Below are 18,009 nucleotides of genomic sequence, written 5' to 3'. Positions count from 1 at the left end.
ATAATATAGTTTATTAAGTTTTAGTATTTAGAGGTGAAGGCACATTAGAAAACCCACTAAAAATTATAAATTACTTAGAAAAATATAAGCTGTAAACTCCTATGTTTCTGGACATGTGATTTGCAATTTAATTCAAGAGCTAATACAGAAGCTGAACCAAGTTCAATTCTCTTGTCTTCCTTCATTAATGAACACTGATCCTTATCAAGTAAGTCAAAATATTTAAAAGATGTACTTCTTTATAAAGTGGACTCTTCTGTGCTCTTTGATATGAACAAAAGTGCCAGTCCACAAAAACATTGTTACATCTAAACAGTTGTGCTTGTGGTTTCTTTCTGTAGTAACTGTGCAAAATCAGGGTTAAAAATAATTAAGTAAACAGTGTTGTCCGATTTAAAACATTCCTCTGATCTGAGAAATCCACTTACAACATATAGTGACAAAGAAGTAATCACAAACTCTACATCAGCAAATCATTGTTTGGAACTATGTGTTTACTAGTAAAGATCAAACTTGGCAAAAAATAGCTCTTAATCAAAAATGTCCAATCATTATCCAGCTATAGTTAAGATACAAATCCTAGCTCTGCCGTCAGGGCTGCAGGGAGTTGTAGTTCAACAGCAGTTGGAGGGTCATGGGTTAGGCACAGTTATTTTCACTCCATTCCCTGAACTAAAAGGAAGAAACAAATCACAACAGCAAGGTCAGTAGATTACCTTAGCCCTATGGTTTCAATTCTTTGTACTAAAGGCAGATGATGTTAGAGAGGGACTGTATTAAAATCATCCTCTTTGGAGTCTACAGAGCAGGACGGATTAGAAAAACCGGCCACAGCCCTAGAAGATTCTAATGCCAAAGTACAAGCCACACAAGAACAGTTGTTTGTTCCAGAACAGTCAAGATCATGAGTATTTGGAAGTTCTTTAACACCAGTCCTTTCAGGAAAGGGCTCCTTCGTCCAGGTCATTTCTGATAACTCCTGGTTGCTCAGACAAACTTCATGTCCTGAATCCAGATCACAAGTTTCAGACAAGGGGGAACTTGCACCCGTCCCATTTAAGGTATCTGATGCCTCACTTGAGTCCTCCTGTGTGTCTGTTAAACACGCAACATTCAGGCTGTGTCTTCTCATAAAAAGATTTGTTTTTAGTGGAGACAGGCGGTCATGATTTTCCAGGGCTTTTTGGGCTTCAGCACTGCTTCTGCTCATTTTATCATGGCTGACTTCTTTCAAGTTGCCACCCTCTACCTGCTTTACAGATAACTGCAAGGAAAATTAGTGGACATGTTACCAATCTATACTCTTCCACTGATCTTTTCATTCTAAAAGGAAAGCATGAGATCTGCCTATGCAGGGTAGATTTTGGCAAGAAAATGCGTATACAAGCAAATTTTTGCCTTGGGACAGTGACAGATGAAACCATTTATTCCTACTGCTCTACACTAGGGATGCACCGAATCCACTATTTTGATTCGTCCAAACCCCTGAATCCTCCGTGAAATATTCAGCCACATACGAACCCTAATTTGCATATGCAAATTATAGGTGGAAGGGGAAAAAAAAAATTTTATTGTTAAAGAATAAAAAGCTTTATGTGAGAATCAGTGCAGGAAGAATGAAAGGGTTTATATGGTTTTATTATGTAAACCGTAAAATCAAATGGAAATGAAGCAAAACTTTAGAATGAACCACATTGAACCTCTTTGGGTCCCTGGTTTAACTCCACATCAATCATAAGTGCTCTTATAAAAGAACCAGAGACTATTCTCACAGCTGTTGCATGAACTAAATCCGTTAGTACTGGGTAACAATATACTCAACACTTACAAAATCCTTCCACGTGTACAGTCATGCTTGAAAGTTTGTGAACCCCTTAAAATTTTCTATATTTTTATATAAATGTGACTTAAAACATCATCTGATTTTCAAAAAAAGTCCTAAAAGTAGAAGAATAAAACCTAGTTAAAGAAATTAAACAACACTTATTACATTTGGTCATGTGTTTATTGAATCAAATGATCCAATAACATCTGTGTGTGGCAAAAGTAAGTGAATCCTTAGGATTATCATATAATCTGAAGGTGAAATCAGAGGCTGGTGTTTTCAGTCAAAGATCAAGTGAGAGTGAGAGATTCTGTTTAATTTAAAGATCAGGGATCCAGCAAGGCCTGATCACACATATAACAAATTTGCCAATCCGTATCATGGCTAAAAAAAGAGGGGTCTGAGGACCTCAGAAAAAAGAGTTGATGATGCCCATAAAGCTGGAAAAGGTTACAAGACTATCTGTAATAAATTTACCTGGTGGTCTAGTGGTGCGGCGGTGTGGACGGCCGCCGCACTCCTGTTTCGGCCTCCAGCGCCGGCGCCATCTTGCTTCTCTAGGGCGCGCTTGCGCGCCTCTTAAAGGTACAGGCGCGCTGGTGCGATTACGCCAGCGCGCATTGGGCACATTTTGGCGCGAAATTTGGAGGTATTTAAGGCCCATTCTTACTCCCAGCCAGTGCCCGTGATAGAATCTTGATTCTGGTGGTTCCTGAAGCCTTGTGCTGTCTGTTCCTGTGAAATTTGTATCTGTTATTCCGGTTTTGATCCCTGCCTGTTCCTGACTATTCTGATATCCGAATCCTGACCTTTGCCTGCATCTCGACTACTCTTTCTGCCTGACCCCATCTGTTTGATTACCCGGTTTGACCCTTGCCTGCCTGACGATTCTTGATATCTGCCTGCCTCGACCCTGCCTGTCTGACGATTCTCTTGCCTGCTCCATTTGTACCGTGACCTTCGGCCCAAAAGACTATCTACCGGCCGTGCCCCTCTGCTAGCCAGAACATCTCGCCTTGTACCCCTCGTTAAGTCCAGGTGGCACCCAAGTAAGCTGAGGGCTCCTCCCGAAGCCCAACGGTGGTCACACTACTGGTGAAGCCGAGCCGAGACCAGGGTACTTGGCACCTGTTCTGGTGTTGGGTGCCGGCCGTGACACTATCGCTAAAGAGTTAGGACTCCACCAGTCAACAGTTAGACAGATTGTCTACAAATGGAGGAAAAGCAAGACCGTTGTTACTTTACACAGAAGTGGTTGACCATCAAAGATAATTCCAACTGCAAAGTGTCTAATAGTCTGAGGGGCTACAAAGGAACCCGGGGTAACTTCTAAGCAACTGAATCACTGTGAATATATAAATGCATGTTAATAACTGATGGCCTGTCTCACATTGGTGAATGTTCATGTTCATGAGACCACCATCAGGAGAACACTGAACAGCAATGGGTTTATGTTAGGGTAGCAAAGAGAAAGCCACTGCACTCCCCCAAAAATATTGCTGACCTTCTACAGTTTGCTAAAGATCATGTGGACAAACCAGAAGGATACTGGAAGAATGTTTTGTGGACAGATATAGCCAAAATAGAACATTTTGCCTTAAATGAGGAGTGGAAGAAAAACACATTACAATATAAGAACCTTATCCCATCTCTGAAACATGGTGGTGGGGACGGCTTGCCATCATTGAACAATGAATTCCAAACTATACCAGGGAATGCTAAAGGAAAGACAGTGGGTCATACAGCAAGACAACGACCCTAAACACTCAAATCGTTCTACCGACAAATGATTAAAGAAGAATAAAGTGAATGTTCTGGAAAGTCAAAGTCCTGACCTTAATACAATTGAAATTTGTGGAAAGACCTATAGCGAGCGGTTCATGTGAGTAAACCCACCAACAACCAATAGCTGTTCTGTATGGAGGAATGGCCTAAAATGTCTCCAAGTTGATGCGCAGGACTGATCAACAGTAAGGGGCTGATTCACTAAGGGTCGAATATCGAGGGTTAATTAACCCTCGATATTCGACTAGGAATTGAAATACTTCGACTTCGAATATCAAAGTCGAAGGATTTAGCGCAAATACTGTGATCGTACGATCGAAGGATTATTCATTCGATCGAACGATTAAATCCTTCGAATCGAACGATTCGAAGGATTTAAATCCAACGATCGAAGGAATATCCTTCGATCAAAAAAAGTTAGCCAAGCCTATGGGGACCTTCCCCATAGGCTAACATTGACTTCGGTAGCTTTTAGATGGTGAACTAGGGAGTCAAAGTTTTTTTTAAAGAGACAGTACTTCGACTATCGAATAGCCGAACGATTTTTACTTCGAATCCTTCGATTCGAAGTCGTAGTCGAAGTAGCCCATTCGATGGTCGAAGTAGCCCAAAAAACAATTCGAAATTCGAAGTTTTTTTACTCGAATTTAGTGAATCGGCCCCTTACTGTAAATGTTTAGTTAGTTATTGCTGCACTAGTGGGTCATACCAAATACTGAGTGAAAGTAAGTGAACACAGATATGTTATTGGATTTTTTTTTCTCAAAAAATACATGACCAAATATAATCATTTTTGTTTAACTAGGTTTTCTTCATCTACTTTTAGGACTTGTTTGAAAACCAGAAAATGTTTTTGGTCACATTCATATAAAAATTTAGAAAGGGTTCACAAATTTTCAAGCACAACTGTAAGTGCCTGAAACAGGTACTCTGTCTCTTTATGTGTGTATACAGTATATATATATATATATTTTTTTTTTTTTTTTATTATATACTGCCACCCAGTTATTGTTCTATTGAATACCTGTAGCTCCATAGAGGCACATGCAGAATTAAACTCATGCATCTTTCACACAATTTTATTGCATATGGAGTATCTTTATCAACAATATGTTACTATGTGAGATCCTGATCCATCGCTTCACTGCTGCAGGGATGTTCTAACTAGTCGTACTGTTAATAGCATTTCAAAGCCCAGTCATAATCTGGAATGAAAGGAAGCAGTGCCGGGTATATTTCCTCTACCTGCTTTGAACAATTTCACTGGTTTATTTAAAGTTCATATTAGTGACTGGAACTTACTTAGCCACTTCAGGCTGCCTTGCTGTAAGTCCTCCCTCTTCTCCTCTAGGAATTGAGTTGCTGGCTTATAAAAAGTGAGAATATAATTAACTAGATGGTGTCGTTTCTGAAGAAACCACAAGATGTTGGCTTTGAAACGCAAGAGGTGTTGGGGCCAGTCGCCCCTGGTGCATAGAGAGTACACAAAGTTGGTAGAATCTGGTTTAAAACTGAAAATTGAAGCAGATCAAATTGTACCATTAAAAGCAATCCAAAAACCTGATTGGCTGTTTTTGGCTCCACCCACTTTTAAAATTTGAATCCCAGTCCCCCTGTGACCGACTGTGCCAAGTTTGGTGTCCCTGCCATTAACTGTGAAAGAATGGCAGCAACTTATATATTGACATTGATTAGCAATAGGTAACATTTGATTGGCTGTTTTAAGCTCCACCCAGTTTTCTGAATTTTAACCCCAGTCACCCAGTCATGGTCTGTACCAAGTTTGGGGCCTCTGGCTTTAAAACGGTGAGAATGGCAGTATTTAAAACTTTTACATTGAAGTCAATAGATAAAATCTGATTGGCTGTTATTGGCTCCTCCCACTTTTCCTAAATTTTGACCACAGTCACCCAGTGAGTAATTGTGCTGAGTTTGGGACACTTGGCATGGACGCCGTAATAATAGCAGCAATTTGGCGTTTTTCATTAAGGTCAATGGCTGAAATCCGATTGGCTGTTGTTGCCCCGCCCCCCCTTTTTTTCCTAATTCTGAACCAGAGTCACCAAGTGACTAACACTTTAAGGTTTCGGAATCATGACATTTAACATGTAAAAATGGCAGCAATTTTATATTTTTCTATTGAAAATCAATGAATGACATTTGATTGGTTGTTGGTGGCTCCACCCACTTTTCCTAAATTTGAAGTGCAAACACCCAGTGACCACATTTGTGATATTCGAGGTCCATGACATCAATAACGTGCAAATGGCAGCAATTTTACTTTTTCCCATTGAAATCATCAAAGAAATCTGTTTTTGGCTCCACCCACTTTTCCAGATTTTGATCCCGGTCCTCCAGTGACCAACTGTGCCAAGTTTGAGGACCCTCCCATTAACAATCTAAGAGCGGCGACAGTTTTAACTTTTAAACTAGCTTGTAGTTTCCACATACAGTACCACATTTCTCTCCCACTTAATTCGATCTTGCCCACTCCCACACCTTGTGTATTACTCCCTTCCCTTTAGAGTGTAAGCTCTTTCTGCATAGGGCCTTCCTCACCTTTTGTACCGATATTGATTGTGATGAATGTAACTCCATATGTTCTATGTATATAATTCATGTGATTTAGTTGTATAATCACATTTACTTTACAGCGCTACGCAATACTATTAATAGTAATAATAGTTTTCTGTCTTTTTTTTGTGGCTAATTCCATGAAGGAAATAATTTGTATAAAAAGAGTAAAAAAATGTCCCCTTGTTTTTTTATAAAGCAAATCCAAATAAATGGCCAACTGCTCATGATTAATGAGGCTATATACATTAAACATGGGAAGCTATGTAATACATGTCCCTGTATAACTGTCATTAAAGGAACAGTAACGTCAAAAAATAAAAGTGTTTTAAAATAATGAAAATATAATGTAGTGTTGCCCTACACTGGTAAAACTGATGTGTTTGCTTCAGAAACACTACTATTGTTTATATAAATAAGCTGCTGTGTAGCAATGGGGGCAGCCATTCAAAGTAGAAAAGGCTCAGGTTACACAGCAGATAGCAGATAAACTCTGTCTGTCTAATGTTGTTATCTGTTTTCCATTAGTTAACCTATGCCTTATAGCTCAATTTCAGCCATTCCTCCACAGCAGCTTGTTAAAATGAACTATAGTAGTGTTTCTGAAGCAAACAGATCCGTTTTACCAGTGCAGGGCAACAGTACATGATATTTTCATTACTTTAAAACAATTTCATTTTGTGGTGTTACTGTTCCTTTAACAGTAGCGTGCACACGGCCAAATCACAGTTGCTGAATGACAGTTGACCATAGAGCTGTCTCAGTGAATGGTTCACTTTCACAGCGTCTCCCCAGTGAGAAGCGATTTTTCTATATTTTAGTCATTTTCAGGATATATCAACCAACTATGGATAGATCCAAAAATTCTCCAGAATCCCGTGGGCTCACGAGGAAGAGAACCATCAAGGAGAAGACAGAAGGGGCACCTAAAAAGACCAAGCTTATGGGTAACAACATGGAGGAGAAAAGCTTGCGTCAAGTAGAGCAAGAGGTGCTGAAGAGAGAGAGAGAGCGAGAGCCAGCAGAAGGTAAGAAGTACCACATTGGTCATAAACGTAATTTTCAAATGTTATCTGTAATATGACTATGAAGATTTTCATTCATAGTTATCTGTAACTCATCCTTCCAAGAAAGTTTCCCTGCACCCTGCTAGTTTGTCAGTTGGGCTCAACTTACAGTTGGGGGAGATCTATGGAGAATGCCCATTTGCTTTCCTAGTTACATCTGGAAACCCAACTGAAGGGATATTAGACTATAATTTGAAGGACATTTACTGCTCTACTACTTAGAGGTTGGTTATCTGTCATTGATGTTAAAAAATCACCAAAATCCCATCGGCAAGTATGTTTAAACAGTCCCCTATACGTTAGAAAACGGAAACAATGCTCTGATTGATTTTTGTGGACAACAACACTGGTGACATTGCTATCTATGCTAAAAGTGCAGCCTCAAACATATATCCATGGCAGTTAAACCTTTCTCACTGATCCACTCCAGCTTGTATCATTTACTAACCATATTTTCTGCATGTATGTATTTATTATTTGCTCATGTAAATAAAAAGCACAGCAAACAAGTGTTCGCCCCAAAACTCACTCTAATTGACCCTTAGAATGGACTTCCATAAGTAGCAACAGAGGTTATGTAAAAAAAAAGGTGCTAATAAAAAAGAAAGTCTAGTTATCTAAGACAACCAATCAGCAAATGGCATTTATTGGTCACCTGTTTAAAAGCAGACATCTTATTGGATACTATAGGTTACTTTGTGTATTTAATTATGTATATGGGTTTATAGGGTAAAGCTGTTGATATGAAGCATAAAACTAGTGTTGTACAGGCAATATCTTTATTGAATAACTAAAATGATAAACACAGCAAGCTTTCAGAATATTTCAATTCCTTTTTCAAAGCTGATTGCAAAGATGCTATGTTGGCTCCTACTGGTGTATTATATTGTGTGGTGAATGGTCCCTTTTCTGAGGCATTCTTCATCTTCTCCAATGTAAATGCCTTCACCAATGGGGTTTATTGTATAAAACACATTTATTGCATAAAGCACATCTATTGTATAAAGCAGATTGGTGGATGAGCAAGTGTAGTGGTCGTACCTCTGGTGTGCCAGGAATTGTGAAGATGTGTGGGCAGGTTTTGCATCTCTTCCTTCCACATGGGTGGGTTCCATTGCTCCTGGGTCTTTTTTATAATAAGTCTCCTCAAGTTTGGAGGTTGTCTCTAAAGCTACACATTTTTTTGTTGATGGTACTTTTTATTGCTCATTTTTCTATTCAGACCTCTCCTATAAATACTCCAGTCCCTTATTCGAATCAGTGCATGTTTGCTAGGGTAATTTGTACCCTAGCAACCAGTTTGCTGAAACTGCTAACTGGAGAGCTGCTGAATAAAAAGCGAAATAACCCAACAACCATAATTAATAAAAAATGAGGACCAATTGCAAATTGTCTCAGAATATCACTCTCTACTTCATATTAAGTAAAGAGTGAACAACCCCTTTAAGGTTGGGTGAAAAGTATTTACTTGTTATTGGAACTGGATGAGCTTTTTCTCAGTGTCTGACCAAATGATAAAATGTCATCAATGGTGCAGAGGTATGCTAGTGGTTTGGTGGTACTGTACAAGTAGATAGGAAATCCAGTTCTAGTTTAGCCCTAAAAACTGCAGCATACTGGGGTGCAAACCGCATTCCAATCTGGTCCCATCTGCTGTAGGTACAATTTTTGGCCAAATGAGAAATAGTTATGTGTTAAAGGAGAAATAAAGCTTAAATAAAGAAATAGCTAGAAATGTACATTATGATTTGGATTTATGTACTAGCCCAAGGCAACCACAGTCCTTTAGCAGTAAAGATCTGTGTCTCCAAAGATGCCCCAGTAGCTCCCCATCTTCTTTTCTGCTGATTCACTGCAGATGCTCTGTGCTGCTGTCACTTACTGAGCTTAGAGACCCACTCACAATATACAGTACACATAGAATAGAAATATCACAATATAAGGCTGATTAGTACTTAATACAGATAATTTACTACATGGCAGCACAAAAACCAGTGCAACTAGCATCAGAATTTAATAATCAGCCCTGTAGCATCAGCTTATATTTCAGTGAAACTCAATGAACTCTGGCAAGTAATGGTGGTGACATGGGGCATCACTAAGAATGCAGAAGGGACCATAGCCCTAAGACAACTTGTGAACCTTGTGAATGTTAGAAACATGGAATATATATATATATATACAAACAGGCCTGCACATCTTTTCATCTTATAAACCATGTGCCAATCAGATTTGGGGTTTCTGCAACTTTCCAATACATTTAAAGCAATGCACTGATGCTCAGAGGCTCATAAATAAAAAAATATCTTCTCGCATTAATTCAACACCACAGAAAGGTGTCTTCCAGGGTATGTTAACATTTTGAATGATTAATATTCTTTCCCCCCAGCAGGAAGAAGTGGAGCGAGTAGGCCTTGTGTTGAAGCTCAGATGCCTAAAAATCCTAAAAACATCACCAACTACAAGTTTCACAAGGAGCTGGGAAAAGGAAGCTTCGGAAAGGTGAGTGTTTGGCTTCCCAGGTACCGGTATATTTAGGTGTGTTTAGAAAATGCAAATTTGAAGCAACTCAGGCAGAAGCTACTGATAAACATGTAAAAAATGTGCCAATTTTAGAGAAAGCAACAGGGAGCTATTGTATGTTACAGAAAACAATTCTGCCTATTTTGTGATGTTTTCCCTTAAAAATAAAATACAAAGCCATCAGAACAACTACAGACAATTTGTGTCTGTTCATATCTCCCAACATTTTGGAAATAAAAAGAGGGGAAAAAACCACGCCCATTTTGTGGTCGCCCCCCCTAATTACCATGTTCATTTTACAAAATTTGGCAGGTTATGAAAGTTTGAACATATTTCTTATTACTGTTTTGCTAATGAAGGTGAATTGCCCTTTAAACTGTGAGTGTAACTTCTTCCAAGAGACCTGTTATCTTATATTGTTACAATTACTCATTTGTATCTTATCTGCAGCTGTGGCTGTTCTGGGCTCTCTGCCAAAAGCCAATTAAGTTAGAAACTTTGGTTCTTTTTCTGCCTGTTCAGTGCAGAGAAAATCGGGACTTTCCAGTACAAACGCGGGACTGCGGGTTGGGCTGTCAAAAGAGGGGCTGTCCCTCTAAAAACGGGACAGTTAGGAGGTATGTTTAAGCCTGTAGCATAATTAACTCTATAACATCAAATTCAGAAACTTGGAGCTAAAGGAGAGGTACACTTTAATACAAATAATCACTTTTTTTGTGTATATTAAAAGAGAATTTTAATTCCAGTGCATTACACACGTTATCCTCCTTTGCTAATCACAAAACATTGAAAGTATGGTGAGAATCAGAGGCCCACCATACAACACAATTTTTCAGTGGTAGGGCAAGAGTTTGCAAGACAGACACTGCTTTAATAGTAATTATTAATAAAGTTACATTAATTAAAATGTGTAATTAATGTGTAGCTGTATGAGAATCATTTTGTAAGTGTATACTTAAAAAAACCCGCATATTGTTTATTTTGTCATTCTCAGGTTATGCTGGCGTCGCTTAACAACTGCAGAGATCAAGTGGCAATCAAAGTGATTCGGAAGACTACGAGTGTAGAGGACATCCTGACGGAGGCGCGCACTCTCAGAATCACTGGAGCTTGTCCCTTTCTCTGCCATGGATATGGAGCTTTCCAAACGCAGGTACAGCATAGAGCCAATAGTGCCCTGCAGTTTATGTTACTGTTTGCCTTATTTAAAAGCTGCTACTGACTTTACTTAAGACACCATATTATACTTCTTTTCTTAAAAGGAAATTGGGCACCCCAATGATTCTGGTCTCTCAGCCCTTAGCCAGAGCTGCTGCTTCTCTGCTTCAAAAACTCACCTGTCGGTAGTGTCTGCTCCTGTTCTCCAAAAACTCAGCCCAGGGTAGTATCTGTTTAGTACTAGATCACTTTTAGGGGTTTATGTAATTTAAAGGCATTAAGTTTGCCCAGGGGCAGTAACCTATAAAAAAACAATCAGCAGGTAGAATTCCCTGGTCACCTGTTTAAAAGCAAGCATCTTATTGGTTGCTACTGGACAAACTTTGTGCCTTTTATTACATATGGGAGTTAGTCTGATGTAGTGTGATATTCTGAGACAATTTGCAATTGGTTTTTATTTATTTATTTATGATTTGTGTTATTTAGCTTTTTATTCAGCAGCTCTCCAATTTGCCATTTCAACACTCTGGTTGCTAGGCATAAAGTTACCCTAGCAACCATTTAGAATAAGAGCTATTTAGAATAAGAGACTGGAATATGAATAAGGGAGGGCCTGAATAGAAAGATGAGTAGTTAAAGGTAGCAATAACAATACATTTTTAGCCTTGCAGAGCATTCGTTTTTTAGACGGGGTCAGTGACTTCCTTTGGAAAGGTGGAAAGAGAAGAAAAAGGCAAATAATTAAAAAACTATAAAAAATTTAAAAGTTGCTTAGAATTGGCCCTTCTATAACATACTAAAAGTTAACTTAAAGGTAACCCATAACATACCCATATCTGCCTGCAGCAGGATTAACCTCTCCTTGTTCCATACCAACCCTCAGCAGTGCAGGAGATCTTTGGGCAATACATTTTGGGAGTTGCTTAGGCGAATCATTCCTCATGTGCTGAGAGAAGGAGCAGAAGGCACAACTTCAAGACTAAGTAAAAGAAAAAGGGAGGAAAAAAGTTAGTCCTTTTTAGTCCTGTTAACTCCTGCAGGTCCTGCTTCAGTCTCTACACTGTAAAATTCCTTCACAAAGAAAAACGGATCATCGCCTCTGACAACGGAGAGAACAAAACAACAAAAGCAAAAAGCACAATATATTGTAGTATTTTCAAAATAATCCAATTAGACACCATGTGTTGAAGTAGGGAAATATGGATATATTCTTTTATTTCCCCTTTAAATATTGTTTCACTCTTGTTCTCTCCGTTGCCAGAGGCGCTGATCTGTTTTTATTTGTGAAACAACTTCAAGACTAGACAGAAAAAAATCCACTACATTTTTTGGAATTGTTTTGCTCCATAATGTGTAAATGTGATCCCTGTATTTGGTTCTGCTTTAAAATCGAATACAGTTGTGCTCTAGTAGTCTTGTTTTAACAGCTCCCATGTTTCGCTCTCTTCTCATTTAACCAGATGCATGCGTTTCTTATAATGGAGTTCATGAGTGGAGGGACCCTGGAACAGCTTATAAATAAGAGAGGTTGCCTGAACAGGGACATCATACAGTAAGTGACATCCCAAGATCTATATGGAGTTGCATGTTATTCCCAATCTTCCCTACCTGTTAGAGTATTTTTGCCACCCCAGGTTTTTTTATGTTTCATGCGAAAGGGAGATTTGAATGGGTGCAGTTTCTTGTGGGTTTTCTCCCTCCTTCAGAGCGAGAAAGAGGTGGTATGTCCCATCCCTCAAACTTTATATATCCCTATCAGCATCTTTGAATAGAGAGATTTGGGACACTTGGGCATTTAGGGACCACTAACCCCTGTGCTGATATTAGTTAGACACAGTATTGGGCACTGTTCAGGTGTTATGCTCCAACTCTTGGTGCATTTTACACGTAACTCACTTAATCTTATGTTGTTAGCACCACAGTGTTGTACCAAGGGAATGTCAGAGGGGAAAAAAGCAAATTTGTTTATAGCAATGGCCTAGGCTGTTGTACAAGAAGCAATTAGCATTTCATAACTCTAATTTTCTTTGAATAAAATCCAATATTGCGCGCACTTTCACGGATCAGCAGACAGTGATGGTTTTAAAATGGCTTTATTTCCCCAACAGATTAACTAACGCATTTCATGTGTCATTACATGTACTCATAGGCATAGACACTCATAGTGCCTGTGAGTACGTGTGTGACAGACGAAACGCGTTAGGTAATCTGTTGGGGAAATAAAGCCATTTTAAAACGACCACTGTCTGCAGATCCGTGAAATTGCATGCAATATTGGATTCTATTGACTGTCGTGTCTACCAAATCTGCGGGTTCAGGGCGCTGCACCTGGGCCAGGGACTTCAAGCGGTGAGTGACCTGCAAATATTGAATGCCTGTGATCATAAATTGAATAAGCGAGAGGTCCAGGGCATTTGCACCTGGGCCCACCCAGTTACAGGGTGAGCGGTGGCAACAATTAGCCCAATTAAATTAACTTCACAGAAGGGGGGAGTAGAGTTTGAGCGCAACCAATTTTTTTGTTGTATAGTTTATGTACTTTTCCTTTGAATACCTTATGTTTACTATATATATATATATATATATATATATATATATATATATATATATATATATATATATATATATATATATATATATATATATATAACCCCCTGAAAAAATATTCTTGCACAACTGAACTGTAACTTTCTTAAAAAAAGACACTTTTAGCTACAAAGTTTGTAGAAAGTATATGCATAAGCTGATGCGTCAGTCCTATCCAAGTGAAAAAATAAAGTGTTATCTTGGGGGAAGAAAGACCATACCTGTTTTTCTCTTTATTTAGCATGATCTATAGCATGACCAAAGATGACCTTTATATGTGGGTGCTCCAGCGTTACCAAGGATTATATATATATATATATATATATATAAAATCACAAAAAGGGGATCAGCAATTAAAAATTAAACAGAATTTATTTAGTAAAATAGCAGCAGACTGACGTTTCGGCAGACTTCTCAGCCTTGACTGAGGAGTCAGCCAAAACGTCAGTCTGCTGCTATTTTACTAAATAAATTCTGTTTAATTTTTAAGACCTGACTAGTGCTGATCCCCTTTTTGCGATTGTATGGAGATGTTTGTTGATCGTGCACCCAGGCAACTTATTGCATCTTATCGAGAGTGCCGGCTCCACATGGCTTTGTTTATATATATATATATATATATATATATATATATATATATATATATATATATATATATATATATATATTTATATTTAGAATTTCATATATATGTTAACTACTATTTGCTTATATATTGGATTTGAATCCAAGATTATATTATTAAAAAGATGCTTACATTATTCTTCTTTTTTTTTTTTTTTTGCATAGATTCTATTCTGCAGAGATGATCATCGGTCTACAGTATCTGCATTCATGTGGTATTGTGCACCGGTAAGTACAAGTTTTCAGTCTTGGCCCTAATTCCTCACTACTTTTCCACTATTACGTTCATCATTATTAATTACTACTACCCATAGCTGAATACAGTTGCCAGGCCTATGTCATGACTTTTGTTTCTTTATTCCAGAGATCTTAAACCACCAAACATCTTACTGAGCGCCGAGGGGCATATCAAGATCAGTGATTTCGGCCTAGCTGTAGAAGGGATTTTCGGCAACAAGAAGATGTACGATCTAGTAGGGTCCTACCACTACATGGCTCCAGAGGTGAGAAACTTCTTTTATTTACTATCAGGAATTCATTTACATCTGTAAATTAGCTTTGTTCAATTATTTTGTTTAAAGAAACAGTAATCAAAAAATGAAAGTGTTTTTAGTAATGAATAAATAATGTAGTGTTGCCCCGCACTAATAAAACTGGGGCGTTTGCTTCAGACACTCTATTATAGTTTATATAAACAAACTGCTGTGTAACCACGGGGCCGACCATTCAAGCACAAGACAAATAGTAGATAACAGATGCAAACTATGCAAATATGTAACCAGTATGTGCTGTATTAGAATGCGTTGATTGAGCTTACCGCTGTACGCACCCGCCCCAGACCTTCAGCAAAGGGAGCCAGCAGCATTCCTAGAGGGGGGCGGGCCCTGGTGCGTGACGCACAGCCGGGCCCCACCCCCCTCCGTATCACGCACTGACCCTGTCACATTACAGTGGCGTGCGGTGCTGCCGGGGGCCCCTGCTCCCCCGGTAGTTCAGCCACTGAAGGGAGCAGATACCAGGAAACATCAAAAGAGGCTGGCACAAGCCTGGACCCATAAAGTAGTAAAGCCGGAGTCAGATTGTAAGAGGTTAAAAGGCTTACATTTTATTCTCCATAATTAAGAACCAATGCCTGACGCGTTTCGTGTCTACCAGGGACACTTAGTCATGGGCTGTGTCCCCGGTAGACACGAAACACGTCAGGCATTGGTTCTTAATTATGGAGAATAAAATGTAAGCCTTTTAACCTTTTATAATCTGACTCTGGCTTTACTACTTTGTGGGTCCAGGCTTGTGCCAGCCTCTTTTGTTTAAATGTTGTTTATCCTTGTCCGACACAAGGAAGGGATCTCCTGCCCAATGTTGCATCTCTGTTCCTAAGGCTTCTGTGAGAATGATGTACAAACTTATTCCAGGAATGCTTCCCTAAGAAATGTAATTATCTAACAAAAGATCTTTTTTATTCTCTAGATTCATCTGATGAGTGGATATGGCGCAGGAGTGGATTGGTGGGCATTTGCCATTATTCTGTGCCAAATGGCCGCCAGAAGATCTCCATTCCACGAAGGCTTGACACTGCTCAACATCATCGAATCAGTCACCTTGAAGCAGCCTTCCATTCCAGAGGATATCAGCCCTGATCTGAAAAGTCTGATGCAGGAGGTGCGTAGGAGCATGTGCCGGGAAATAACAGACCCTTAAAAAAAGGACAGAATCTAAGATATAAAAATGAATGGGCCAATGAGATGGTTATCTTTGCATTCCTACAGACTTTCATTTCAACTTTAATACAGGAAATCTTGGAAATGATACAAAACTGAGGTGGGATGGGATAGTTACGTGCAGAAATCCCAGATAAATGATAGAAATATTAACTTGAAGGAAATATTACGGAGTGATCATTTCTTAATGAGGACCCTGGGGGTGAGGAGCATAATGTGAGCTGTGTATTCAGTATGGGAAGAGCCTGCATGTCGCTAGTTATGTTACACAACAGCAGAGAAATTGCAGACACCCTCATCATACATATGTACTCACTGCTGACATAATTCCTACTATTTGCTGTGGAAAAACTTAGAATAAACCCTCCTGGTAATTGTGTAGCCACTTATCCATTTGAACATCTGTTAATGAGTTTTTTTCCATTTAGCTCTTTGAGAAGAATCCAGACAAGCGCCTGGGCACATCGGGGGATATAAGGAAACACCCGTTTTATAGATCGGTTGACTGGGCAGCGTTGGAGAACAGGAAGATTCCACCTCCTTTCAAGCCACAATCTGTAAGTCCATCACTGCAGCAGCTCTATCTGGAGGAAACATCATTTTCTGCACACCAAGTATCAGGTTTATTCTGGTGGGATACAACCTGGGCATAGTAGGCATTTTACTTTAATGGAGAATTCAACCGTTTTCAAAAAAAACAAAAAAAACTACCAATTGAGTCTCAATGTATTCTTTCACCTTTTGCCCACTTCACCTATTGTATTTCCCCAGGTCCCTTTATTACAAGTTCAGTAAGTGTATTGTGCTCATGATGTGGCTTCCTTCCATTATAGAGACATTTTCATTTGCCTTCTCCTGAAGTAACCAATCATTGCTATTTTCTGTAATTCAGCAGGTCCTTTCTCCTTCAGTGCTGTGGCTGGAGGTATATTCTTGAAACGCCAAACCCCCATCCCCTTAGCCAGACTATGACAAATGTGGTTGGTGCTTGGCTGGTTCTGTTCTGGGCAAGGCAGGGTAAGAGTTAAGAAAGCCTCTTTTTTTAAGACACTGTACAGTACATGCAAATATACCCGCACACTCCTAGCTCAGTGCACCTGGGGCTGCCACTATATTGGTTTTTAGTCCGAACCCTACAAATAGTAAATAGTATGAGAGAGAGCAAACAAATGTGTATATTCCTTCTTGCAGATTCCGACTGTGGATGTCAGTGCAGTCTGTGAAGAGCCCCTGTCATTCATAGAAGAGCCAGGCTGCATCAACCCATCAGGTGGTATAAAAATGATTCAGGGTCTGTCATTCCTGAGTCCCAGTTGGGAAAGATCTGCGGGTCCCTTTTGCCTCCACCCTCTGCGCTCTCTACCTAGGGCCCCCGCCATCGGCCCTCCTATACTCAGACCTCTGCCATCGGCCTTCCCCACTTCTGCCCCCCCACCTCTGGCCCCCATCTTTCCCCCCCATCATTCCCCCCCACCTCTGGCCCTCGCCATTTCCCCCCCCACCTCTGGCCCCCATCATTGCCTCCCCACTTCTGGCCCCCGCCATTCCCCCCACCACCTCTGGCCCCTGCCATTCCCCCCGCCTCTGGCCCCCGCCATTTCCCCCCCCCACCTCTGGCCCCCGTCATTCCCCCCCACCTCACCCCCGCCATTTCCCCCGCCCACCTCTGGCCCCCGCCATTGCCCCCCCACCTCTGGCCCCCGCCATTCCCCCCCCTCAGGCCCCCGCCTTTCCCCCCCCTCGAGCCCCCGTCATTGCCCCCCACCTCACCCCCGCCATTTCCCCCGCCCACCTCTGGCCCCCGCCATTCCCCCCACCACCTCTGGCCCCTGCCATTCCCCCCCACCTCTGGCCCCCGTCATTGCTCCCCCCACTTCGGGCTCCCATCACCCCCCACCACCTCTGGCCCCCGCCATTTCCCCCACCACCTCTGGCCCCCACCATTTCCCCCCCACTTCTGGCCTTCGCCATTTCCCCCCACCTCTGGCCCCTGCCATTTCCCCCCCACCTCTGGCCCCCGCCATTTACCCCCACACCTCTGGCCCCCGCCATTTCCCCCCCCACCTCTGGCCCCCCTGCCATTTCCCCCCCACACCTCTGGCCCCGTCATTGCCCCGCCCACCTCTGGCCCCCGTCATTTCCCTCC

General features: G+C 40.7%; 1 protein-coding gene across 5 annotated transcripts; it reads left to right on the top strand.

Annotated features, from left to right (window-relative positions):
* Positions 1–6,824: 6,824 nt before the first annotated feature.
* On the top strand, positions 6,825–17,327 carry LOC121393275 (protein kinase C delta type-like). 5 transcript variants are annotated; one of them, XR_005960933.1, is made up of 10 exons: positions 6,829–7,212; positions 9,641–9,753; positions 10,769–10,927; positions 12,393–12,484; positions 14,308–14,370; positions 14,507–14,645; positions 15,613–15,804; positions 16,292–16,420; positions 16,756–16,880; positions 17,055–17,323. XR_005960933.1 is itself a non-coding variant. In XM_041561225.1 (9 exons), exons 1-9 carry the CDS (start codon positions 6,921–6,923, stop codon positions 16,798–16,800), a joined length of 1,221 nt encoding a protein of 406 aa, XP_041417159.1. In that variant the 5' UTR covers positions 6,827–6,920; the 3' UTR covers positions 16,801–17,325. The 5 variants fall into 5 exon arrangements, 4 of the variants coding, with proteins under 4 accessions (XP_041417157.1, XP_041417156.1, XP_041417159.1 ...); XM_041561225.1 differs by having other exon boundaries at positions 6,827–7,212; positions 16,759–17,325; XM_041561224.1 differs by having other exon boundaries at positions 6,828–7,212; positions 16,756–17,325.
* Positions 17,328–18,009: the final 682 nt, after the last annotated feature.

The sequence above is a fragment of the Xenopus laevis genome, chromosome 4S (genome assembly GCF_017654675.1).
Source record: "Xenopus laevis strain J_2021 chromosome 4S, Xenopus_laevis_v10.1, whole genome shotgun sequence".
Lineage (NCBI taxonomy): Eukaryota > Metazoa > Chordata > Amphibia > Anura > Pipidae > Xenopus > Xenopus laevis.
Note: the sequence above shows the minus strand (reverse complement) of the source record. Positions and strands in the feature narration are given on the sequence as shown.

Excerpts from the sequence above, each read along its gene's own strand:
- LOC121393275 (XM_041561222.1), top strand. The coding sequence starts at position 6,921 with ATGACAGTTGACCATAGAGCTGTCTCAGTGAATGGTTCACTTTCACAG. Across the intron at positions 9,754-10,768 it reads GAAAAGGAAGCTTCGGAAAG|GTTATGCTGGCGTCGCTTAA; the intron begins GTGAGTGTTTGG and ends TGTCATTCTCAG. Across the intron at positions 10,928-12,392 it reads ATGGAGCTTTCCAAACGCAG|ATGCATGCGTTTCTTATAAT; the intron begins GTACAGCATAGA and ends TCATTTAACCAG.